At 54.6% G+C, this 25,049-nt stretch overlaps 2 protein-coding genes across 8 annotated transcripts; both read right to left on the reverse strand.

Annotated features, from left to right (window-relative positions):
- Window positions 1-714: 714 nt before the first annotated feature.
- LOC133501183 (uncharacterized) lies at window positions 715-2,693 on the reverse strand. 2 transcript variants are annotated; one of them, XM_061820725.1, is made up of 3 exons: window positions 2,348-2,693; window positions 1,875-1,979; window positions 715-1,674 (listed from the first exon to the last, which is right to left on the reverse strand). In XM_061820725.1, the coding sequence occupies exons 1-3, from the start codon at window positions 2,666-2,668 to the stop codon at window positions 1,654-1,656; spliced, it is 447 nt and encodes a 148-aa protein (XP_061676709.1). In that variant the 5' UTR covers window positions 2,669-2,693; the 3' UTR covers window positions 715-1,653. The 2 variants fall into 2 exon arrangements, with proteins under 2 accessions (XP_061676709.1, XP_061676708.1); XM_061820724.1 differs by having other exon boundaries at window positions 715-1,979.
- Window positions 2,694-3,060: 367 nt separating this feature from the next.
- Window positions 3,061-25,009, reverse strand: tg (thyroglobulin). Of its 6 annotated transcripts, none has more exons than XM_061819660.1 (49): window positions 24,855-25,009; window positions 22,102-22,384; window positions 20,724-20,823; window positions 20,143-20,240; window positions 19,903-20,058; window positions 19,048-19,207; window positions 18,865-18,971; window positions 18,649-18,792; window positions 17,210-17,395; window positions 16,152-16,648; window positions 15,091-15,475; window positions 14,885-14,926; window positions 14,586-14,816; window positions 13,689-13,793; window positions 13,548-13,625; window positions 13,376-13,482; window positions 13,182-13,293; window positions 12,851-13,012; window positions 12,507-12,701; window positions 12,314-12,441; window positions 11,973-12,123; window positions 11,733-11,888; window positions 11,274-11,417; window positions 11,043-11,207; window positions 10,164-10,268; window positions 9,991-10,094; window positions 9,816-9,921; window positions 9,563-9,742; window positions 9,140-9,310; window positions 8,904-8,990; window positions 8,777-8,833; window positions 8,550-8,687; window positions 8,277-8,453; window positions 8,064-8,178; window positions 7,919-7,995; window positions 7,669-7,815; window positions 7,526-7,591; window positions 6,939-7,073; window positions 6,245-6,665; window positions 6,102-6,180; window positions 5,866-6,016; window positions 5,598-5,791; window positions 5,364-5,528; window positions 5,149-5,292; window positions 4,885-5,072; window positions 3,989-4,087; window positions 3,771-3,911; window positions 3,352-3,530; window positions 3,061-3,277 (listed from the first exon to the last, which is right to left on the reverse strand). In XM_061819660.1, exons 2-49 carry the CDS (start codon window positions 22,172-22,174, stop codon window positions 3,186-3,188), a joined length of 7,200 nt encoding a protein of 2,399 aa, XP_061675644.1. In that variant the 5' UTR covers window positions 22,175-22,384; window positions 24,855-25,009; the 3' UTR covers window positions 3,061-3,185. The 6 variants fall into 6 exon arrangements, with proteins under 6 accessions (XP_061675644.1, XP_061675643.1, XP_061675641.1 ...); XM_061819659.1 differs by having other exon boundaries at window positions 7,907-7,995; window positions 8,777-8,836; XM_061819657.1 differs by having other exon boundaries at window positions 7,907-7,995; window positions 15,079-15,475.
- Window positions 25,010-25,049: the final 40 nt, after the last annotated feature.

Genomic DNA, 25,049 nt, shown 5'->3' on the forward strand with positions numbered 1-25,049 from the left:
GGATACCCGTCGTCACGATTACAAAGTCCGTGACTACACCTCTTAGCCATATTTTTTGTTTACGCGATAAAACGCTAACTAAACCCATACTGGACCATGCAACGTTGTCTGAGAAAATGGCGGGAGCAAAAAACGGGCTTTGGTCTATGCGGATCTCTGGCCTCTGATTGGTCAGTGACGCGGATTGCGCAATATCCACGCAGGGGTCAATTGAAGAATGACTTTCCCGGTTTTCCTTCCGACTTTCCCGGTTTTCCTTCCGGTGTCCTGTTGGTTTGCTTCCGTGACACGCGATTGGCCGGCGACCAGTTCGGGGCGTGCCTGCCTTTCACGTCCGCGACCCGCAGAACCAGAAAAGAAAAATCAGTCGTCGGCCTGGCAAGCACGAGCATTGTGCGTCGCCTTGTGGCGGAAGGGGGGAAAAACAGCATGACGTGCGCGATGTTTTTTTTACGTTGTCATTTGTTCACGTGACAGGAAGTCTGTCATGTTCAAGTGGCTTTCTTACGAAAGAGGAGAAAGGGACCGGTCCCTGGCCTGGCCCGGCCCGGCCCGGCCTGTGGAAAATGTGCCACCCATTCCGTGGTTGTTTACAAGTTAAACGGAAAACAAACAAATAAAAAAAAAAAAAAATCAAGCCTCACACACGCGCCCGCACTCAAACGTGACATCATGACCTCGGAAAAATGGTTTTATTCCCCCCGACAAGTTTAGAAGCTGCCATGGGTCGTACAGCGCGGCACAGTACAGTGGAGTGTTTAAATAAGTAAAAAAAAAGTGGCTGCTGTGTGACGTGTTAGTGAAATATTGACTAACAAGGTGCGGCAGCGGGACAACGCTAGCTAGCCGGCTTGTTAGCCAGCTAGACGGCCAGCTGGCTAACAAGCCGGCTAGCTAGCTACATTTTGGTCTCAAAAATGACATGTATATCAAATTTGTTCACGACTGGAAAGGACGTGTCCTTGTTTCACTGCTGTTATTATTATTATTATTATTATTTGAGCTCGAGAACCTAGCGCCTCAACTCGGAAGAAAGTGACGAGCATTTTCCAACCAAAGAGCCAAATTGGGTCACAGGAAAATGATTTCTGGCCAGCAACATTTCAACATCGATGCTGTCGTAAAGTCCTGATTCTGACAAAGTGGGGCAACCCTCCTTGAGTCACTGACGTGGCGGATTTTGATCAAAATGATTTTTGACCATTTTAGGGACATCCTGCAAAATAATCTGCTCCTGAAATCCGACGACATTTCTTATCCCGAATTACAGATTTTTTTGAAATGCTGTGAATGCGTAACGCGGGCACATATCCTGTTAGCGGCACTTTCACATGAATATATTTTTATTTTGTCGGCAGCACGTTTCCACGGGAACGCCGAAGATGAAAAAGAATGTCGTCAAAAGCGGTTGTTTGTTCAGTGGAAGGCTCGTCACGGCGACAAACCCCAAAGTCGGCCGCTGAGTCACCGAGCCGAGCCCACTCGGGACGTGCGGACTTGGCTTGGACCCAAAGAATGCAAAACCAACACTTGGCGGGCTCATCAATAGTGTCTCCGATTGTCTTTGTTATGTCATCTCGGGATCTTAACGCAATCAGCCCGAGTCATTTTGTGGGGTCGGAGGTCGCGTGCCATCCGCTGAGTCGGTCGCCTTCATTTTTTGTCCACGCCGTCCTGAAACGAGAGCGCACACGTACGACGTGACCGAAGAACGTGGGCGACGCGCCGCGTGACCAACGTGTGACCTATCGTGACGCCAACGTGCGGCGTTTCTCGGCCGCTTGTTTGCGTGATCAATTGCGCTTTCTTTCCCGGAGGTTGCGAAAGCGACGTGACGAGTCGAGTCCTAGCGACGGCGCGTCCCGGAGACTCACGTAGGCGGGGGCGGGATTGGCGTTCCAGAATCTCGAGTGCGTGGTGTAGAGCGGGATGTCCTCGCGGATGTTGTGGCGGCCCCCGTCGCAGCAGCACCACAGCACCTGACGGCAAGAAGAAGAAGACGACATCAGCGCAAGCGTCGGCGTCCTCATCATCATCATCATCATCATTACAGATCCATACGTCCGCTTTACGCTACGCTACGCTTCCTGTCCCGGGTCGCTTTCGGGCGAACTGAGTCTGGGCAAGGGGCGGGGTTTGCCAAAACCAGGCATGCGTTCTCACTCACGGTCAGACCATTCATTATGCGCACGCGACATTGGCAACGCGGGAGAAAAAGACACAAAAGCACAAGACAGGAAGGCCGGAGCCCAGATTCTGACCCAGAAGCAAAGAGCTGCGAGGCAGACGCGCTAACCACAAGCCACCAATGATAAAACATCAAAAGAATAAAAACGGAGGCGCTGACCACGGTGACGACAATTAGGAGGAGGAGCGTGAGGAGCACAGCGGCCAGAACCAGAAGAGCGATCCCCCAACCGGGAACGGCGCCGCCGGTCGGAGGAGGAGTCTTAGTCGTAGCGCCCCCTGTGGCGTCGCCCCGCGTCGGAGCGACGGTCGTCCCGTTGGTGGTCGTTGCCGTGGAGACAGGACCTGGGGTGTACGGTTGCGTACTGTTTTCCTGCCGGTGTGTCGTCATGACGACCGTCGACGAGCCGCTGGCCTCGCTGACCGTCGCCGGGAGTGTTGTCGTGGAAACGCCACCCGCGATGATCCACGCTGCGAACATTTTCGACAAATGACAAACTTCACACCCCCGCGGATGCACCCGCACACGGCTTGGAGCGTGAACTTTGACCTGAGCTGACCTGCGATCCCCATGGCGAGCAATCTTGTGGTCACGGTCCACATTTTTGTGCGCAAGTATTCGGACTTTTGCGCGAGTACTTTGACTTTTAAAGCGGTCGCCTGCAGAGAGGCGGAGCCTGAAGGGCGGGTGGGGCCACACCCCCTCCGCACCTCACAATGGACGCCCGTCCGAACGCACACGTGTGTGTGTGTTCACAAATGGGTGTGTGCTCAGTGTGTGTTTGCTTCATTTATTCACCCCACTCACGTGTGTGTGTGTGTGTACACACGGTTAATCTACGCGTTTGCGACAAACACGACGATCACCAGGTCGATATTTGTACTTTTTGTTTATTTGCGATTTGATCAAAGACAGAACTGATCGTCAAAAATCAGAACGTTGTTCTGACGTGCGATCGGACGGAGAGCGATGACATCACGGCGCGGCGACGGCACCGTCAGTTGTACGCATCCGCGCCGCCTGGCGATCGGCCGTCGGGCCCGTCCACCGGAAGTTCGGGGTCGAACGCGGGCTCCGCCCCCGGTCGGCCTACGAGCGAGAAGGAGGTCAGGGTGAGAGGTCGCCCTCGCCCGACGGGGTCGCCGCCGAGCGACGCCACCGACCGTGCCGCTCGAGGGTCTTCGTCAGGTCGTCCCAGAAAGAGCAGCTGCGGTCGGCCGGGCTTGGCTTCTGGATGAGGGCGGGGCTTAGCTCCAGGAAGGCGGGAGGGGCCACAGAGGGCAGGACCGGACGCCATCGGGGAAGAGCGGTCGCCGGCCACGACGCTGACGGGTTTGGATCGCTGTCAGAAGAGAAAAACGACGACGTTGCAGACGGACGAGCGAACTGGCCGCCCGCCGTTCGGTCGGTCACTTCTTTTTTTTTTTTTTTTGTGCGCGTTTGTCAAGTAGTCAGCGAAGTAGCGAGACGGGCAGCAAAAGTCAGACAGTCTGGCGAGTGAGACAGGAAGAAAGACAGTCGCTCTGTCGCGAGGGAGGACAGACACGTCAGACTTTCAGGCTGCCCATCAGTTAGCCCTCACCCGCCGGCGACAAAGTTGGCCACGTAGGTCATGGCGGCCAACGAGAGGCGGCGCTCGGCGCCGGTGAAACGCCGCGAGCCGACGGGCCGGTGAGGAGCCCCGAAGACCAACTGCACGTCCAGCGGGACCGAGACGTCGGCCCTGCGAACAGGAAGTCGGCCCTCGTCAAGACGGGAAAAGCGAGCTCGGCGGCGAGCCCGGCGGGGAACGCTCCCCACCTGTCGCCGGGCGCCGGCTGGTGGTACGCGAAGACGTTGGCGCCGCTGTTGGCGAAGTGGCGGGCCATCCGCCGCGTGGGGCACACGATGAACATGTCTCTGCAACACAAAATCGTATCGCTCATTGAAATCTTTCCCGTTCCTGTCGCTTGCGAGTGTGTCAAAATCCTTTCAGTTCGGAGGTCGTCGGTTCAAATCTGAGCTGTGGCCGTTTTGTGTGCAGGTGGCGCCCAAACTCGTTTTCTCTCCTCCCGCATTCCAAAAATGTGCATTCGGGCATCCAGTTGACGAGCCGCTTATCCTCACAAGGGCCGCGGGTGCACTAACTTCGGCGAAAGCCGGACAACGCTCTGCGCACTGGTCACCAGTCCGTCGCGGGCCTTGCTTGCGTCAATCACTCAAGACTTAAAAATTGTCCTCAGGCACAATAGAAATAAATAGTTGCCATAAAAAAAACGATACATCTAAATACTGCACGTGTCAAATATTAGAGGCTAACATACTCGTGACGTGAAGACCTCTCGATGTTGTTTTTTTGCAGTTTCGAGTAGTTTCCGTAGAAAAGAAAGGACGCAAAAATGTATCCTGCGTCAAAGAATTTCTTTTCATTTAGCACAGTCATAATTGTTTATAATTCACCAGTTGTTAACGTATTCTAATGGCAGCTGCAAATGTTTGAGACAATTTATGTTTACGTGGAGCAAAAACCTTCAGCCGAAAGCAAAACGGTTCTTTGCGTTACGAACTAACGGCACTTGAAGTTCCATATTTCAAGCTTATACGAAATCAAATATTTACACAAGTCAAAGGTCAAATTTTCTTTTGCGCCGATCCAACCTTTGATTTTTTTTCATTGCTACAACACACACACACACGCACACGCGCACTGTTCTGACCTGGTGGCGTTGTCGAGCGCGCGGGAGAAAAGGTTGTATCCGGCGGGGGCGGAGCTATGGTCCAGCGAATAGAACCAGGTCGCCGCCTCCTTGAGCAGCGGATTTTCTGAGGCTCCGCCCAGCGAGCGACTCAGCGCCTCGTAAAACGCCGCCTTGGCGCCGCCGCCGGGCAGCGTGGCCGCAAAGTCCTAAGAACACAAGCCGCAGGCGTGTTATTTGCGCGCGCGCGTGCCCACGTGTCGCCGACGCGCTGCGACCTCCGACCTTGACGCCGCGCGCTCGTCCGATGATTCCGTCCTCCTGCGACGTCCCGAGGAGAAGGTCGACTCTGCGCAGGGAGACCGGCGCTTTGGCGTCTTGGCGGCGCGTGGGCGACCAGGAACGGAAGGGCCCGCTGGCGGCCAGCAGCTGAAGACGGCGAAAGTCACGTGAGCGACGCCGACGCGGGCGGGGGCGGGGGCGGGACTCCGGAGCCGTACCTTGGTCTGAGCGGTGTTGAGGGTGTGCACGGGCGCCGCCCTGAGGCACGCCGCCATCCGCCGGTCGTCATCCGTGGCGCAGCGGAGCTCGGCGGCCAACGTCAGCGCCTGACGTCTGGCGGCGGCCGGCGTTTGGAACAGCGCCGGCGAGAACAGAGAGCCGCCCTAGTACACACAAACAAGTGTCGATTAAAAGAAAGAAAGAAAGAAATACACGCGTCACGTACCACCGACCATGAGCAGCATCCGCCGGAAAAGGGGCGTGTCGTGCATGAGTCGCAAGCTGATGATGTCGGCACCACCGCGCTCCGCCCCCACCGTCACTCTGGTCTTGTCTCCGCCCAGCGCTGAAATGTGGGCGTGGACCCAGACGAGCGCCGCCTCCTGGTCCGACGCGCCCCAGTTGCCGCACGTGCCCGACGACGAGCCTGAACGCACACGCAAACAAACGTAGTCGGCGTTCACGCGTGTACGCAAACGTGCGTTTTTCACGTATGTCGACCTGCGCAGAGGAAGCCGAGCGCGGCCGTCCTGTACCCCGCCGTCACCACCACGATGTCGCCGACGGCCGCGAGGGTGGAGCCGTCCAGGATGGCTCGGCTGCGATTGGTCGACGGGTTGACGAAAAAGACCAGCACCGGGACACGCCCCCTCTGACACACGCACGCACGGACGGAAGGAAGGAAGATGTCAGCCGATGTCACGCGACCTCATTTGCATATTCGTGAAAGGCCTCACCGCGGCGACGGGCCGGAAGACGTCGAGGTAGAGGCAGTCCTCGCTGCCGTCGGCTCGGCCCGGTTGGACGCAGGCGGACCTGAAGGACACGCTCGGTCGGGTCAGCCGTGTCGAGCTCGCGCCCCGGGCGGGCTCCGGCTTACCGCGCTCGGGTGGCGTCCCACGTCCCCGTCCAGTTCGGCGGCTGAGCGTCGCGAAAGCGCAGCGATCCGATCGGGGGGCGGGCGTACGGAACGCCGAGGAACTGGACCACCGTCTTCCTGTCCGTGCCCAACGCCGTCTCCACGGCGACGCCCCGCAGGGTGCCGTGACCCGCGACGGCCACGTTCGTCGCCGGCGGGGACGACGAGATGTAACGACTTGTACGCACGTCGGCCTCACCTCTCCGGAGGTACACCTGAGGGGCGGGCTCTCTGATCACCAGACGGCAAGAGGAGGCGGGTCTGGGTGAGTCGGGGGCGGAGCTTAGGCCGCACACGGCGGTGTCCGGGTAAAGGACGCAGCGGGTGGCCGACGGCAACTCGGCCAACGACACGGCAGCGCAAGACTCCGACTCCCGGCAGGCTGAAACGGGAAGTCGCGTGGCCGTTTCATGTGACGCGCGACTCGGGTTGGCCCCGAGCTACGACAAACGAAAAACACGCGCACGGGTTTCGGCCCGCAAGTCAACCTTAGAGCCGACGACATAAAGACTGTGGCGATTGCGGAGTCAGGAACGATGAAACAGAGGAATTTTCACAAAGTTGATTGTATGTCTGCAATTGTCAGCGGAAACTTTCGGGAACTGTCCAAGTCCACGACATAAAAATGCCTTCGGAATGATTAGGCCCGAGTTACCGTGGAGACACCAGTCTCTGGTCCGGACCGGGTCGGCGGCGATGTCGCGGCTGATGTGGATGACGTCATAGGAAGGAGACGAAGCGTCCAGCAGAAGCGACGCCTCGGGGAGCAGATTCCACTCGTCCACGGATGCTGACGCACAACAACACAAGCGTACGTAACGCAACCGAACCGAACCTGGTCTTACCCGCAGCGCAGACGCTGATCCTACTCGCGCTTGCCTTTGCTTGGTAAGATAAGATTGCTTTCGCTTTCTTTCTAGAAGCTGATCCAGAGTGAAGGCTAGGACATGCCAAGCAGACCACGCAAGCTCATCTCGGCTATTGTAACGGTCTTCTGACAGGACTCCCAGCTCATTCCGAATGCTGCAGCTCGGGTTCTACTCCCCTGGCATCTTTAGAATCGGCAGAGTTCTGCAACTGCTTTCTACGCTGACGAAACGTCGACTCGGTCATCGGTGGCAGTTTGTCGCCGACCTGACCGTGACCCGTCGCAACTTGGATCCTTCCCTTGCGGTCACCGGCGTTGACTCGGTACAGACCGGTATTACTTCGTCACGGCGGGTGGATACGGGTTCATCTTACCGTTATTTTGAGGCGTCGGCAGAGTGAAGGCGGGACACAAGGCCGGAGACGAAGTCCACCGATTGACTGAAAACCCACAAAAGTGGACTTAGTCCATCCGCGTGTGTTCTTGTCAGGTGTTTTTTGTATCCAGCGTGTTCTACCGGGTTTTTGGTACCACCCAAAGGGGTGTGGCGCAGTGTGAACGTCATTTGGTGGACAATCGTGAACGGTCCAAGAGCTCTGCCGGTCTTCTGCGCACGTTTGAATTCCGAGACTGATCAGAATCACACACGCAACACCCGCGCCACCTGCGCGCGCGCACACACACACACACACACACACACACACACACAGTTACTCGTGTGTTACACGAGTGTTACATGTGTATTTGCAACATACGTTGTGTGCTACCATTCTTGGAGTCTGCGATGAAGCCGAAACCACGGCAACAAGCATCCTCATCGCAACGACGCTCACAATCCATGAAGCTGCAAACACACAAATATGAAATATGCGTGTGTATGCGCATAAAAGAAGGTGTGTGTGTGTGTATTACCCGTCAGGCAGTGGTGTGTTTGACTTCACGGTAAGTCGATTGCGCACCGAATAGGAGACCATCTTTTTGAAGGGAACTCGCTCATAGAAGCTCTTCACCGGACCCCCGAGGTCCACTGCATTTAGGACCAGGTACACACGCGCGCACACGCGCACACACACACACAGAACCGCTGTGTGATGACATCACGCACGACATATGACACGGGCGTACCCTTCTTGCTGAAGGCATTGCTGAGCTTCCTGTCCAGCAGGAGGCGACAGGGGCGCCCGAGCGGCGTGTCGTAGTCGCCGCACGCTCGACTGTCAGGAAACAGGAAGCAGTTGAAGAAATCTGAGGAGTTGGCGTCGCTCAGCTCTGCCACCGAGCAGGACGGCTCGTCGTCGCAGCCTGACAAAAAAAAACAAACAAAAAAAACGCGTAGTTCGTGTTTGCGTTGTGTACCTGCGTGTGCATGTGTGTGTGTGTGTGTGTGCGCGCACACACGTGTAAGGCACCACAGCAAAGCATTCTGGGAAGTGAAGAGCTTCTTGTTGAGCAAGAAGGACAGCACAGGAAGTGACTTCTTGCTGTCCACCAACACGTCGTCTTCTGACAGCGACGCGAACTTCTTCAGCACCGAACCTGCGCATAAGCATATACACACACGTACACAACTATGCAGACACACACACACACACACACACGCTAAAGCAGTTGAAGTTACTCCAAACCATCAAGCGGCTGAGTCAAGTTAGCAGCAACTGCACAGGAAGCAGCGTCCGATTGGGCTGCTGAAAGAGGAGAAAGGTCACATGACATCACGTCAACGCACGGCGTGAGGACGACGTGGCGCTCTACCCGTCTTCAGGTAGACGGCTTGGAAGTCAACGATGGACGCCTGGTAGTCCTTCTTGTCCCCGCTGGAGGCAGGAAGCGCCGCCTCGCCTGTTGGCAACGTGTCACACGTACGTTTCCTTATTTATACATCCGTATACGTTCTAACAATGTATACGGATGCACTCTATATCCAGTATACTCTTTGAGTGTATCATTGTCGCCATCCGGAATGTAGTTGTTTTTCCAACATTTCTTACTGATGCTAAATTTTTGTCCGCCAAAGTCAAACAGGAAATGACGGCGCTGCTTGTTGTACGATAGCCCCGCCCCGCATGTCCGATTGGCGGGGCTCCGTCCAATCGCGTCCCAGTCGCGCCGGCCGCACGTCAAGACGGACGGCGCTCTCAGCCAACCGCAGAGCACGGAACCTGAGGGGGCGGGGCAAAAAGGGTCAGCCGGACAAGTCGTGTCTCCGCGGTAACGGAAGGTGACGCAGGACAAGCGCAAACAAACAACAACAACATGAGCACAAAACAGCTACACAATCACCGGCTGAGCTCATACCACCCAAACAACAACTTCACTAAACATACACGCAACAACACAAGTACAAGCACAAAAGAACTAGACAACTACACGACAACACACACAACACAACAAACACACACTGGATGTCGTACCGCCGTTCAGGCTGTTCCGGTTGAGGACGAAGCCGTGGCAACAGTCGTCACGACGACACCCCAGCTCACAGAAGCGACGGGCGTCGGCCAGCGACGCGTCAGCGAATGCCGACGTCCGAAACACGCCGGACTCCGCCTTTGTCATCGATGACCTCGTGAACTCAGAAGTAGACTCCGCCCCTAAAACACACCCGAGCGTATAAAGAGACGCACACGCAGACACGCGCAATTCCTGGTTGCCATGGTTACGCACCAATCTTCCTGATGACCTGCACGTTGGAGGCCCCGCCCCTCACCTTCACGAAGCACCTCAACCAATCAAAGCGCTGGGCCTCACCGTTACCCAGAAACCCTTTCACCTGCACACGTGCACAGTGTGTGTGTGTGTGTGTGTGTTTGTACACCTGTGTGCGTGTGTCCGCGTGTACCTGCTCCGAAGTGTTGCAGTGTGTGTTCAAAGTGTGTGTGCTGTACACTTCACACCGGCTGCCGGACAGCGCCACATGGTGGCAGGATGCGTCCATTGCACACGCTGCGGAATAAACACATGCATGACTACACGACGCCGCAACAGCTGGCGCATGTACAAACGCGGTATTACCTTGGGCACATGTTCTGAGGTCAGAGGTCAGACTCTGAAGGACATGTGTGTCTGCGGCGCCGAAGATGACCTCTGACCTGGGCACAGCCCGAAACCTGCCGAGAACTGCACAAACGAAAACAAACACACGCGCGATGCGCAAATGAGGTGGGGGCCCCGTTGGTCCAAAAAGGTCATTCGGACTTTGCCAGCCAGGATCACGGAATCCATCGTACTTGAATCCCAGTTGGAGAGTCAAACCAGATTAGTCTGATCCGGATTCAAAACTGGGAGGGTCGAGTCAGATTCGCTGTGTTGTTAATTTGCATTCAAAAATAATAATAATTTTAAAAATGGTAGGATATCCAACATGGTCGCTCTCATTTTGGATGTTTTTGAAGAAGCAGAAGGACCGGAAGCTGATTTTTAATAACTTTTCCCAGGCCGATTGCTTTCAATTCCAAGCCGCAATCTCAACTTTGGAGCGCTTTGCATTTTGCGTCTGTCAACTAATGGCGAGCAAAATGTGCCCGACGTGCTGTGTTGTCCTGATAAAAAAAAAAAAAAAAACGATGCGTGAGGGCAACCATCACAAATTCTAAACACAAGTGAGGATTATTTCACGTTTTTAACTGATACGCGTGTATCGCTTAAGATGGGGAAAAAAAGCAAACGGAGATCGCGTTAGAATTGAACTTCCTGAAATCCACCAAACTGCTGGGCTACTAAAAAATGTCAACAACACAAATTGAGGATTTGATTCAGGTTAAAATTGATCTAATCTAATTTGGCAATCAGATTTTCATTTCAACAGCCAATTTTCAGAAATGGATCCACTCCATTTTCCCAAATCCAATCGCATGACTTTTTCCTCCCCCTGATTGGTTGCCTGGATGTCACCTGAGCAATCGTCATCGGTGAGGGGCGTGTCACTCGTGGTCCACTTTAGCTCCGCCCCCTCGCCGGTAAAGCAGCGCCAGCCGCCAGACAGGAAGTCAGCCTGAGCGGGCAGGAAGTCGCCGGCGTCAGAGCAGCGGAGGCCACGCCTTTCGCAGTCGGTCTCACCTGCGCGCACGCGCGTAATTAATTTGTGTCTGATGACGTCGGTCCTGCGGATGATTGACAGCTCACAATGATCGAAGGCGAAGGCCCCCGGAGGGGAGGAGCCTCTGGGACAGCGTTTGCAGAAGTCCCGCCCCTCCGTGTCCTGATAGGTTCCCTCGGGACACAGAAGACACGCCCCCTCCGCAGAGTAGCTGCCGGCGGGGCAAACGACTGCGCACAAGGATGACGTCATCACAGACCCAGCACAGCAAATGAATTCGACGTAGTCGCCTATTCAATTATTCCTAACTTCGGAATCATTCCTATCTCCAAAATCACAAAATAGACAAAGAAATACAAGTGAATAAATTGTGCCGGACTTTGTTAGCTCAAAAAAAAAAAAAAAAACAAAAACCTTACATTATTATTATATAAATAAATCAAATATGACCCAAAATATATTTTTTAATTCCTGCTGTGATTACGGAGTCAAAAACGAGCAATCGATTCCCCAAAAATCCGTGACGACGTCATCAAGGAACTCACCGCAGCCTTCGCCGTCGTCGCTCAGGCGGTAACCGCGGGAACAGCCCAGCCGGGGCCCCGTCGCGGAGACCAGCTGAGGTCGCGAGGCCGCGTCGACGCGCCGAGCCAGCAGACGCTCGAAACGCTCCAAAAGACGCGAGACGTCGAGGAAGGCCGCTGGCGCGAGGGAAATCGTGGCGTGACGTCACGTCACGGGAAGTGACAAAAACGACACGCTCGGCGGCGCGCACGTCGACTCACCGATGTCGTGGAGGGCCGGCAGTTCGGAGGTCGGGAGGTCAGACGTGAAGACGCTCCAGATGACTGTCACGCTCAATGACGTGTCGCCGTGACAACGCACGTGCAGCGGAGAGTCATCGCATTGAGACACGCTGCGCCGTGACGCGGGGAGCTTCACACGCGCACACGCACACACATAAACATTATGTTTTTCACTGTGTTCTCGTCATTTTTGCGTGTTTGACGTGACCTGAGCTGAGTCACATGGTTTGCTGCGGCCAATAGGAAGCCCTCTCCATTCACTCCTTCCAGCGGACGTGTGCGCGTCTACATGTTTTGCGTGTGCGTGTGTGGGATGAAACCTGAGCTGAGCAGAGCCCCCCGCTGGTCATGTCGTGTAACAACTGTGAGCGTATCGCTCGAGGGTTCGAACACGGCGCTGCCAACGACCAATTTTGAGACGCCCACAGACGCTGAGGAGGTGAAATCACTACACACACGTGCACATAATGAGTACCGTTCTGGAAAATACTTGTGCAGGTTCAAAGGTCATACTCTGGCAAGCCGCAGGTAGAGGTCGGAGGTCGCCTTCCCAGCGGCGAGCGGCCGTGTCGCACGTGAAGCCGCCGACAGGAAGAGAGTTGTGGTAACCGCGGTGACAGACGAGGTCACAGCTCTGGCGGCCGTTTTGCGCGGGGCGGCAGAGGAGGGCGCCGCGGGCGACGACGGCGGGGAGGCAAGCGGCGGGACCTGGGGACGCGACACGCACTTCCTGTCTGGTCCAATCGGTGGCGCTGGCCTCGGCGTGTACTCGGATTCATTCGGATTGTAGCGCGTGAGCCAATCACGGCTTGACACGCTAGGCTTTGACGGGAGACTTCAGTTCAGGGAGGACTCACGGTCGCAAGACGGCGTGCGTCCCGTCGCTCTGAGTCGCCGGGTCGCTTCCACTTCCTGTCCATCCTCAGACACGCACCAGCAGGAAGTGACGTCACACTGAAGGGGGACGAAGGAGCCGTCGGGACGACACTGGAGACCCTGGAGCTCGCACCGACTGGGACCTGAACCCGACCCGCAAAACGGTGAAATTCAGCTCCCGATGACGCAGCTTCAGGAGCAACCGGAGGTTTAAAAGCTTGCTCAAGGACACTGGGACGAGGCCACAAACCCCCAACCTTTGGGATTTAAGGTGACCACCTGTCTGTGCGTCTGTGTGCGGTGTGCGCATACATGTGAGCCGTCCATCCGGGCCCGGCGTGGCGTTGCGCAGTCTCTCGCCGCTCACAGGGTGCACGCACCAGCCTGCGGCGCCCTCTGTCTGCAGCACGGAGAAGGCGCCGTCCTGGCGCGCAAACACAAAAACACTTTTCCTGTCACGTGGCTCCGCTGGAGCCAATAGGCAGCCAGCGTGTGCGCGCGCTTACCTTGTCGCACTGTGGGCGGTACCCTGAGGCTGTACTTGTGATGTCAGAGGCTTTCATCCAACCAGAGAGCAGCGAGTGTGTCCGCGCTCTCTCGCAGCGTGTGAGGCCTGCGCCACAAAACACATATTTGGATATTTGTTTGCGTGTGTTTTTTTGTTGTACGCGTGCTTACATCTGAGCAGAGGTCGTGAACGGTTTCTGAGAGATCCGGGAACGTAGTCGCCATCTTCGTCAACACACCAACACTGACCTGCACACATACCCAAAAATGTGAGCGTGTGTGAGTGAGTGCGTGTGTATGCGTTTGTGTAACCTGTGTTGTGGTAACACTGCGTGGGCCGCCATTCCCCGCCGTTGCCACACTGCGGAGTGAAGGGCTCATAAGCGAGACGTCCCGCGGGCTGCAACATCTGCATGGCTGAAAAGAACCAGGAGAGAATATCACGAGGTTGCGGGTCGGGTCGGGTCCGCTCGTGGCGTGTTTTTGCCACTCGCGGCGACACTTGAGCGCGCTCCACGAAATCGGTCTGCAGTCCGTCTCCTTGACTCAATCGATTTGTTTTCCCGTCTTTGAAAGCGCAAGTGAAGGTCCGGCGGGTTTCGGCCCGCGAGCCGAAGGAGAGCGGAAAATGATTCCAGCCCACGGGAAGATATTCGCGATTATCTGCAAACTCAAAATTCTTCTGCGGTGGTCCGAGAACGGGGGCAGCTTTACCCCGTTTGGCCAAATTGAGCTGCCCGTTGTCATGAACACAAATTCGAAACCATCACAATGTTCAGTACAAAGAAATATTTGACTCTTCAGCTAACATCTCGACGACCAACATTAAAATGCAGGACAATCGAAAAGGAGAATATTATTCAGCCACAATTGCCCAAGTAGCTTATCCTCACAAGGCCCATCCCAGCGCAGACTCCACCCTGAACTTGTCCCAGGCACGTAGCGACGTTAACTGAGCGGGAATCGATCCCGCACTGCCCACGCCAACGTCAGGCGGGTCCACCGCTACGCCATCGGCAACTTGGGCGCCGCCCGTGTCTTCAAACAGCCCGCAGGTGCCTGGGAGCGGCCCCGGCACAACCGCCACCCGCGTGAGGCCAAGCGTGACCGAAGATGAATTTGAGCGAATGAATCGTGTGCTGCCTGACACCAATCTTGCGGTTCAACTGATTTGATGAAGGGGCCATCGGGGAGAAGGGCGGGACTCACTGGAGTAGGCGGCCAATCGCAGCGCAGCTTTGGACCGGCTCAGCAGCCGATCGGAGAGATGAGAAATCTCCTCCGATTGGGCCACCGGCAGCTCCTCGGGGGCGAGACGCAGACCCTCGGCCAATAGGAACGCGTATCCCACGGGGAAGTGGGAGGAGTTGGAGAGAGCCACCGTGTCGCTCACTTCCTGTCGGAAGGCCGTCACTTCCTGAAACGCCCGCGAGCACTCACCTGCGTGGGAGCGGGACAGGAAGTCGACAATCTTCTCAAAATGTATCGGCGGCGCTTTCGTTTCTGACCTGAGGAGGGCGAGGGAGGCTGCTGAGGGTTCACATCTGGACCTGGAAGAAGGAAGGAGGAGAGGAGTGGAGGACGAAGAAGGTCAAAGAGGACGAAAAAAGGAAGTCAAAGGAGAGAAAAGAATTGGTCGGAGGAGGAAGGACGAAGAGCAGAAAGGCTCCAAGAAAAACTCCTCGACGCCCGCCAAACGTGCCTCCTGACTCACAGGCAACGGTGCCCCCTAGTGACGGGGTAGTGGTTGGCACCCCCTCCCGGTCAACACAGAAGCACGTCGAGGGTCCGCACTGCAGCGGAAGAAAACGTCCGTCGTCGGCGCACGCCGGAACGTGGACCTCGGCCCCCGCCGCCATCTTGTCTTTGGCACCGAGGGCGGCCGCCCTCGCCCTCTCGCAGCGCGACGGACAACGCGGCCGGCCGTCGGCCACCCGCGTGCCCGCCACCTCTCGGCCTCGGGGGGTCACGCACCAGCACTCGCCGCCCCGACACTGAACCTCCCGGAAGGATCCGTCGGGAGTACAGCTGGGAACGAAGACGGTCTTTGCTGCGTCTTCGCTGCCGGCGGCGCAGGAACGCAACACGGGCGTCAGCACCTGTTAGGGCGCCGCCGCTACGTTACGATGGAGGCCCATTTACTACCTCGCCACATTAGCATTAGCGTTATCACTGGTTTTAAGCACAACCTTCCACTGACTGACCGCAACGCCACCTTTCATGCTACTGTTGCCGAAAGGCTCACCCATATGGGGCCTACGCTAGAGGCACACCACAAGGATGCGTCCTCAGTCCCCCGTCCTCTACAACCACAAAACTAACGCCGTTAGTGCTGTGTCTAAGAATGGTGTGAAATCTTGAATTTGCCATTAGCGTTAACATTAGTGCGACTATCTCGCAGTAACTTTAGCAAGATTACCATTAAAGACAAAGACATTAGCATTGACTTTTACCTTTAGCGTTATCATTGGTATTAGCCTCCTATATGTAACATTAATGTTAAAATTAGCGTGATCATTTAGCATGAAACAGTAACTCTTCAATTAAAAAAAAAAAAAAGCACTGGTTAGCATTTCAGTAACATGTAGCACCGGCATTGTTGTTATCATTAGCATTTCGCGTTCAATATCTAACATGAACATTAAATTTTGCATTATCATTGATGTGTTTATTTCGCGTAGCTGAAACTGTAGAATTAACAGTAGCAATGACAGAGACATAACGTGTATTATTACAGTACCATTAAGCTTACTTTTAGCATTAGCGTTTGCTCACCTGCCGCAAGGAAGCAGACGCCGCGGCGCCCACCAAGGCGAGTCGGAGGCCGGCCTGGAAGTCCCGGTCCTCCAGGGCACGGCTGACGGCGAGGACCAGCTCCTGATGCCGGGGGCGGCGGACGGCGGCATCCGCGCGCACGACACTCCGCGCTCCCACCGCGCCGCTGAGGTTGAACCTGGCCGCGTTCTTCAGGAACTTTCCGCCAAACAGAGATTCCTGCAGACGGCGAGGAGACGGGCCGGCCAGGGCCTCCGAAGCCTCGCCCGCCGACGGGAAGACCCCGTGCAGGACGTCCGCCGCGACGGACAGGAAGGACACCGGATCCGCCTCCACGGGAAGGAGAGCTTCGACCGGTCGCAGGAGAGCCCGACAGGAAGCCGAATGTCCCGCGGACGGGCCCACGGGGAGACGTGCTTCGAGGGGACCCGAGAACAAGCGAGAGAGCGACGCCCGACGTAGCGAGGCGCAGTCGTCGGCCGCGTCACCTCCTCCACCTCGACAGACAACCACGAGAAAAAGTGAAGAACCGTTAATGTCGCCGGCATTCCTATTTGTGCGATTTCCCTTCTTTTTCTGGGGAGTCTGCACTCATTCGGGTCACGGATGTGCTGGAGTCCCACCCGGCAGAACACCCCGGACCGGTCGCCCGCCAACGGCAGGAAACACACTTTGTAACCAAACAGGCGCGGACAGTCATTGAGATTTGAAATTCTGCGAAATTGATCAGATGCTTTCGGAATGTGTGAAAAGTTGCAGGTCATGCAAATACAAAGAAAAAAATGCACTTTTTTGGGATTGGTCGTTTTTAGGAAACGGATGCGGGAGTAACTGAGGATTCGGGATATTGCTCAATGACCCTGGACTGCAGGATGGGAGGCGACCACTAAACCAGCCCCGCCGTGCTGCTGTGACCCACTTCTGTGTAACGGTTTTGGTTCCGCCCACATTTTTTTCTGCCAGTCCGCGACTTCAACCGAGAACCCCGCGGCGGAATTTGAGCTTTTTAACCGCTTGTCCACAAGCCCGGTTGAGAATCGGCAGGGCCAAACACTCACCGCAAACCGGGGAGTCTCCGCGCTGCCGCGTCCCAGGAAGCTCCGCCCCCGCGGGGTCCACGCACCAACACTGCCCCCCCTGCTGGCACTGCTTGGAGGAGAAGGCCCCGTCCTCCTCGCAGGACGGTACGAAAACGTCCGACGTGGCCGTCGCCGCCCTCTGCTCGTCCTCGCACGCCGAAGGACCTGCCGGGATCGACGCCTCGCTCAGAAAAGTCACGGAATACGGAGACAATCACGGATTGCGTTCTGGGGGTGGGGCGGGGGGGGGGGGGGTCTGCACTACGGTCACGGATTGCGTTCCGGGTGTGGGGTGGGGGGGGGTCTGCACTAAGGCCACGGATTGCGTTCCGGGTGTGGGGTGGGGGGGGGGTCGGCACTACGGCCACGGATTGCGTTCTGGCGGTGGGGGGGTTGGTCTGCACTACGGTCACGGATTGCGTTCCGGGGGTGGGGTGGGGGGGGGGGGGTCTGCACTACGGTCACGGATTGCGTTCCGGGTGTGGGGTGGGGGGGGGTCTGCACTACGGCCACGGATTGCGTTCCGGGTGTGGGGTGGGGGGGGGTCTGCACTACGGCCACGGATTGTGTTCCGGGTGTGGGGGGGTTGGTCTGCACTACGGTCACGGATTGCGTTCCGGGGGTGGGGTGGAGGGGGGGTCTGCACTAAGGCCACGGATTGCGTTCCGGGTGTGGGGTGGGTGGGGGGTCTGCACTAAGGCCACGGATTGCGTTCTGGCGGTGGGGGGGTTGGTCTGCACTACGGTCACGGATTGCGTTCCGGGTGTTGGTCTGCACTACGGTCAGATCGGTGTCATCCATTGACGTCACGCGCCACATTCACAGATTCAGATTACGGCGTTGAGATTCCAATCAGAACTTTTTTAAGAACAATTTTGTGTTTTTTCAAACTTACCACAAAAATGTTAACAAACAAAAAATATTCATTGCTAACCAAAGCAAGCCAGGTATGAACGATAAATTTGAGGGAAGCCTTTCGGACAAAAAGCCGTCCAGTTGCCTTCATTCATTCGCCACTTTTACGGATTACCGTGACGTGAATGACAAGCTACAATCTACACAAGAGACAAGAGAACGCAACTTTGAGTGAAAATTGCCAAAGAACCAAAAGAAATGGAACCCCGATCCGACCTCGTCACATCTCAGAAGCTGAGCGGGTTTGGCCCCGGTTAGTACTTGGACGGGAGACGGCCTGGGTATTAATAGCAGGCGCTGGAAGCGTCTCTCCCCTTAAACCCGGCGTCAAAACTGTGCCAAACAAAGGTGAATTCGTCTAAGATCCCAAACGGGACAAGCCGAAAGGAAAAGAAGATTCAAAGAAAGCCCTTCAATCTCTGGTCCGTGATTTTGCCGCCAAGCAACGGTTTTGGCTTTTGGTACGATTCCCTCAACTCCTCCTCGCTCGCTGTCTGACTTACATCGGAATCGTCCGCCGACGGCGAGGCGAACGGCCAGCGTCCTCCTGCGAAGAACTTTGAACACGGTCGAGTCGGCCAAGGAACGAGCGACGCCCGCGCCGGAGAAGGCGGAGTCGTACACGTCCGACAACAGGAGCTCCACGCCTGCGCCGAAACATCGACAAACGTCATCCTCGGAGGGGCGGGGCGAGGGGCGGGGCGAGGGGCGGGGGTTACCCGTGTCGGCCATCTCGCGCCCCCTGCCGTCGGAGCAGAAGCAGTAGGCGGAAACCAGCGGGAAGAACTTGCCAAAAGATCGGAACGTGGAAAAGGCTTCGGGGAAGCTGTCAAAGGAGACAAACCGGCGTGATTAGCTTGTCGCCGGTTTACACCAGCTGGCCGACGCGCGCTCGCCGTTACGCGTTGAAGGCGCGCAGCAAGTCCAGCTCTCGCCCGTCCGTCACGTTGACCAGCCGACACTGAACGGGGAGGAAGTCGCCGTCTCCGGAACACTGCGGCGGCGAAGACGAGACGGCCGTGTGGAGGAGACGACGAGAGAGCGCCGAGCAGCTGCCGGGACCTGCGGCGGACGGAGTCAAAGGTTTCGCTGCGAGCGGGTCCGCGCGGCCGCGGTTCCGCATCCGACCGCGTTCAGGTCCGACCGGCGCGGCCCGACAAGCGTACCTTACCCGTCCGTCTCTGCGCCGGGACTCGCCTGGAACTTGCTGATCTGGAGCACGTGGCAACATTTTAACGGGAGCCCGCTCGATCGCGGCCATCTCCATTTGGGGAACCTTACGAAGGAGGCCGTCGACCGCGGGGTTAGCGGCGGAGCGCGAGACCGGACGGTGCGCTCGCGGCCGACGTCGGAACAAACGACTTTGGAGCTACTTGAGCAGCCGGCCGTGACTTTCACGACGACGGCCGCGGAAGAGGAAACGCTCGCGGCTAGCCGAAAGCAGCGCTTTTTTTTTTTTTTTTTTTTTTTCTCAGGAGGAATCGAGTACTGATTTTGCTCTCGCTGATCGATGTTCCTTCTGTTTAATTTACAGATTGCAATTTTTTTTCCGATATCTTTCCTGAACCTGAATTGTGAGAGTTGATTCCAAACACGGAATCGGTGAAATGTACCGAGGCGACGCGTTTTCACTGCCGTTCTGCGGGGTGACGTTTGCGGTGGCTTTGGGTCAACACAGACGGGCAAAGTCAAAGCAGAACCGAGCTCATCACTGGACCGGAACGGAGAACGCCCAACAAACGCCGGGGCGCGCGTACATTCGTGCGGCGTCCCCGTCTGTCTGGTCCCGTACAGTTCCACGCCGTCCTGGTCCACGCACCAACACTGCCCCACGGCGGCGTCGCACTGCACCGGCAGGAAGTGACCCGACGGCGAGCATCGCAGGGTGGACTGAAGATGGCACGGCGTCGCGCCTGTCGCCATAGTGACAAAGACACCAGCGACTTGCGGCCTCGTCGGGGGGGCGAGCCAGCGAGTCACGTGACCGTCGGTCTTACATTGTCCGACGGTTCCGTTGGTTCGAGTCCCGGCCACTTCCTGTCCCTCGCCGTCCACGCACCAACACTCTTGGCCCCGCTCGCTGCATTGGACAGGCCTACAAACACACGCGCACGCGTTAAATGTTCCAACCCTCCAAAAATAGTCGCCCTTTTATTAGAGATTAGCACTCTCATGAATAACGATCATAATAAAAATAATTTAAAAAAAGATTACAAGGACATGTTTTTTAAAGGTGCACCGCAATTGGCCGCCAACCGGTTGAGGGCGTAGCCCGCGTCCAACACTCCTGCAACACTCGTGAGGATAAGTGGCTCAGAAAATGGATGGATGGAAGAATTCGTATACTTTTAGGAATTTGAACATTGATTAATGTTTCATTTTTCAAATAACTGCTGTGCCGCTAATATAATTCCTGATTTGTTTTGTGTGCGTTTAAGGGGCGTGGTCCAGGAAGTGACATCAGCACTGGAGTGGATGCGACGGGGGGGTTGGGGGGGTCGTGGCCTACGGCGGCCCCCTGCCTCTCCTTGCCCACGCGCCAGGGCATCGCGCCATCTCCCTCGCGGCCCTCACGTACCGAAAGCGTCCATCTCGTGTGCATTGCGGCCTTTGGTCCCGTTGCCCGGCTCCGCCCCTCAGAGCCTCACACGGCGTCACCGTCGAGTCCAGCTGGTACTCTGAGCGACGACACGGATGAAAATGGGATCAGTTACCGTGGTAACCCCGTTCAGACACACACACGCGTGACGCCCCCCCCCCCCCCCCCAGACGGTGGACGGCAGGGACCGCCGACCCATTGGCCCCCCCCCCCCCACAAGCACACTCTGTACTTAGGTTAAAAAAAATAAATAAATAAACTTGCAAGATGAAGTCATAAACGAAGTCCTGCACTTAAGTAAAAACAAAGTACTCGATTACAAAAGTAAAGTACAGTGAATTATTTTCAGCGCACGTTTACCCCTGATGGGTGATGCCCATAACGCGTTCCTTTGAATTAATATCGCCTCTTTTTGGGGGGAAGTGACTCATCCGACGCTTTACTACTTCCAGAGGAGTAATCAGATTACAGTTACTCGTGGAAGTCGGAAGATATTCACACGTTCTCCGTCCAGACGACCGGGGTGGCTCAACAGCGCCGCACGGCGTGCGACAAAAGTCACAAAGAGGAGACGTGACGGTACGGCAAACGTGCAACAGAGGCCCGAGAGTACTCGAGTACTTCCAAAGTCCAGGACTCAACGGGGTCGAGTCATCGGTAAAGCCTGCGGCGCGCTCGTCCGCGGAGGCCGTCGGCATTTTTACACAAAGTGCAAGTGTCACTTTTCAAAGTCCGTATTGTCTACTTGTCCCAAAAACAAACACAGTACTCAACTCGTTGAAAAATGCCTTTGTCGTTATTGCGAACTTTGATCTTTATGGTAGTTGTTGTCAAACTCAAATGCCAATCAGCACAGCTCCGATGTTTTTCCCACCATTTCATATCATACAATTGAAACTTAGTTATTATTAGACTTAGTGGAAATGGATTCTTAACCCCGTCAAGTACTTTTTCTTCTCCTTGTAGTCACTTGTTCTTTACGTTCTCCAGTACATTTGAATGGATTCGGTTGTTTGTTGAATTGTTCAAAAATGACCAAACCTCTTATCTGAAAAATGCACTTCAAAGAGAAAACAATCCTCCAAATGTTTTCTTGTCAAGGTAACGTGTGCCAATCAGAAAGTCCCGAGCGACCGTTCAAATACTTTGCTTCCTTTTCGATGAACACGCAGGCCTACTACGTTACTGCATTTCAACCTTGGCGCTACTGGCAGAAGGAGAAAATATTTGATTTGATGTTTTTGAGCCGCTCTTTCGTACTCGTTCTCGTCGGTGGGCCGTTTGAAGAACGCGGCGGCGGCGACGCAGGTACTTCTCGCCCGGAAACGCGTTCCCGCCGTCTCGGCAAATAGCTCACCCGAAGGCCCGGCGGCGAGCCCGGCCCAGCGGCACGTCGTCAGCGCCAAGGCGACTCCGAGCAGTCTCGCCATCTCGCTCGTCTCCGTGGCGACGCAGCCGCCGAGACCGCTTTTTAAGGCCCGCCGAACGCTGAGTCAGCGCGGTCCTCGTGCATCCGAGGGTCAGCGCGCCGGCTCGTGATTGGATGAGAGCGTTTGGAGAGGACGACGAGGGGTTCCGCAGGCGACCACTTGGAACCTGTTTGTTCGGGCCACACGGGAGAAGTGCGCACTTACGCTGGGCTAAAAAACAAACCAAAAAAAAAAAAAAAAAAATGATGACCTTTTTCAGTCGGTGCCAGCGAACGCTCGAAACAAAAAAAAAAAAAACATTTGTACTCTGGAGGTACCAAATGAAGTACTGTCGCTTGAAACATTTGGATCTCAAATGTAATATTGCCTGCTGAAATAGAAAGGCAAAGAATCTGTTTTGATCTCACGACCCCCCCCCCCCGCCAAAAAAACAACAACAACTTTTAATGCGTTTTTGATGGAAAAAAATAGCACTCAAATATTGTACTTTATATTTTTTTTATATAGTACAATGTAAACGACATGTCTACTTGTGTTGCTTCACCTTTTGTGCTATTGGTTTCGCTGTCAATGGTGCGTCGCATTGTTGTGAGCATAAAGCTAAGCAGACTTAATGAAATAAAAGTAGTTTTGTTTTTAGATAAGGCATAATTGTCTTTGTTTCATGTTTCCCTTGAGCGTAAACTTCAGCTGGGAGTTGGCAATCGACACTGTTTGGAACAATTGTTCAGTAATTCTCTTGGAAAAGTTCCGCTCGTGGTCATGCTCGCTGTGCTCGGATCAAAGCAAAAAAAAAAGTAATAATAATAATAAATAAAAATGTATGGCTCACGTTTCCAAAATCTTGGCTCACTCGTACCTGAGGCCGTTGCCCTATTTAAATTTTGGAGGTTATGACATGTCGTCAAGATGTGTCCAGTGGTGCACACGCCTGACTTCAGTGCGGACAGCGTGGGATCGATTCCCGCTCAGCGACTGACTGGCGACCAATTCAGGGTGCCGTCTCCCTTTTGCCCGAAGTTGGCTGAGCAAAAGGGCGTGGCGCTCCCACGACCCTTATGAGGATCAGCGGCTTGGAAAGTGGATAGACGCACGCATGTTGTCGCAAGTTTCTCGAACCAAACTAAAATGATTCCACATTTTCCCATGAGCAACTGTCATTCCCGTTCACGAGCGATGCGCCACGTTCGCCGTTGCTAATCCCGGCGGAAATCCGTGAGATTATGAAAGGTCGCGGGACTGGCTGGAATCTGATTGGACCAAAAATGGAACGCCCACAAACACGTACGATTGGCAGCCGTAAATTGATTTGGTCGCACATCACCTAAGAAAGTGCGCGTGAGTCACTTTTCAAATGTCATCGTGACCGAACCCGCATTTAGTCCTTTTTATTATTTTCACGCTTTCGCCTATCGAAAGTCGCATTTCTGTGGCTTCAGTTCGAAGTTCAGATCTCGCCTCGCACAGAATTTGCTGCTAGTGTAGTGGAGTGATGGATAGGAATAGGGCGTGGAAGCACACTCTTATTTTGAAAGGCAGCACGTGCTCCGGCATTTATTCTTTTTTTTCATGGGTGTTTAAAAATGTTCATGGTGGGGAGGGGGGGGGGGGAAATGCAGTTGAGGGGTTGGTTGAAGTTCTGAGAAACAGGAAGTCAGTCGGCTGCGTGTTTTATTTTGAAGCCAGGCTTATCGGGTGGCTCGACGAAATCCCTTCCGCTTGAGTTTCTGGCTTCTAAGTGGAAGAACTTTGAGGGTCTTTGTGAAAAGAGCTCCGTGAACGTTTGTGAATTTGTCTCCGACTCCGAATACACACAGGATGAAACCAGCCAACGTGTGCGTCTTCTCATTCATCATAGAAAAAAATACACAACGCAGAGTTAGACCCACTACACTAGGCAAAAAAAAAATAAATAAAATTAAAAAAAAAGACTGGATAGCACATCGACATCGAGCGGTATGTCGATTGGTTGAAGCCAGTGGGCCGCCATCTTGGTACTCCCAAAACGTGTAGAAGACCTTTTTTACAGGTTGGATTATGGCGGAGTTTTTCCTCAAAATTCGTCATGTAGAAACATTTTTTCAATCGCAATAACATGCAGAATTTTTAATCCGACTTGCTAAACCAAAAAAGGCAAAGTGCAAAGGAAAGACATAGAACACCGTGACGAGCAAGAAACCTCGCATATTACCTTGTGCCTGATTCGCTTTTCCCAAATTACGCTGCGAAGCACTATCATCATAACATAGCAAAAAAAACTAAGCATTTTTTTGCAGTGAAAAACATGACATTTGAAGTCAATCGGTTCGACATGTTTTGGGGAAATAAGGACTCGCAATGGGCAAATACACGCTCAACGCACCGTTCATTTGTTGTCTCTGCGACAGAACATTGGAACTTGTTTCCTCGCATTTGAAAATCAAGTTCAATTTGCAGAGTTCCGTATTATGAAATTCATCAAAATGTTCACAGAAAATGTGTTTTCTTGCTTATCCACTGATAAAGTTTGGGAAAATGTTGGCATTGGTTTTTTTTTTTTTTTGTTGAAGGTGAAGCAGAAAGTGAACAACAAGTCAACAACAACAAAACTTTGTTCAAAGTGAATTAAGATCATCAGAAAATTAAGAAAAAACCCTTTACAAACAAACTAAGAGTGTCAAAATAAATCTTTCTAATTTACCTGTGGAACGTTTTCTCACAGCCACCAAACTAGCGATTAACGCCGCACAGGTCGGCGTGGTTGTTTTGGGAGGATCAAGATGGCGGATGGCGACTTCAGATTTGGTGGCCAATGAGCCATTCAGTCTTTTTTTTTTTTGGCTCGTTAACAAACAGGAAAAGTCCACTTCCTGTTTGGACGAGGTAAACAGGAAGT

This window comes from Syngnathoides biaculeatus, chromosome 5 (genome assembly GCF_019802595.1).
Source record: "Syngnathoides biaculeatus isolate LvHL_M chromosome 5, ASM1980259v1, whole genome shotgun sequence".
In the NCBI taxonomy this organism is placed as follows: domain Eukaryota; kingdom Metazoa; phylum Chordata; class Actinopteri; order Syngnathiformes; family Syngnathidae; genus Syngnathoides; species Syngnathoides biaculeatus.

Excerpts from the sequence above, each read along its gene's own strand:
- tg (XM_061819655.1), bottom strand. The coding sequence starts at position 22,174 with ATGGCGAGACTGCTCGGAGTCGCCTTGGCGCTGACGACGTGCCGCTGG. Across the intron at positions 20,059-20,142 it reads CAACGGAACCGTCGGACAAT|GCGCGACGCCGTGCCATCTT; the intron begins GTAAGACCGACG and ends CTATGGCGACAG. Across the intron at positions 12,442-12,506 it reads TCTACCTGCGGCTTGCCAGA|TGATTTCACCTCCTCAGCGT; the intron begins GTATGACCTTTG and ends ACGTGTGTGTAG.
- LOC133501183 (XM_061820724.1), bottom strand. The coding sequence starts at position 2,668 with ATGTTCGCAGCGTGGATCATCGCGGGTGGCGTTTCCACGACAACACTC. Across the intron at positions 1,980-2,347 it reads TCCTAATTGTCGTCACCGTG|GTGCTGTGGTGCTGCTGCGA; the intron begins GTCAGCGCCTCC and ends TCTTGCCGTCAG.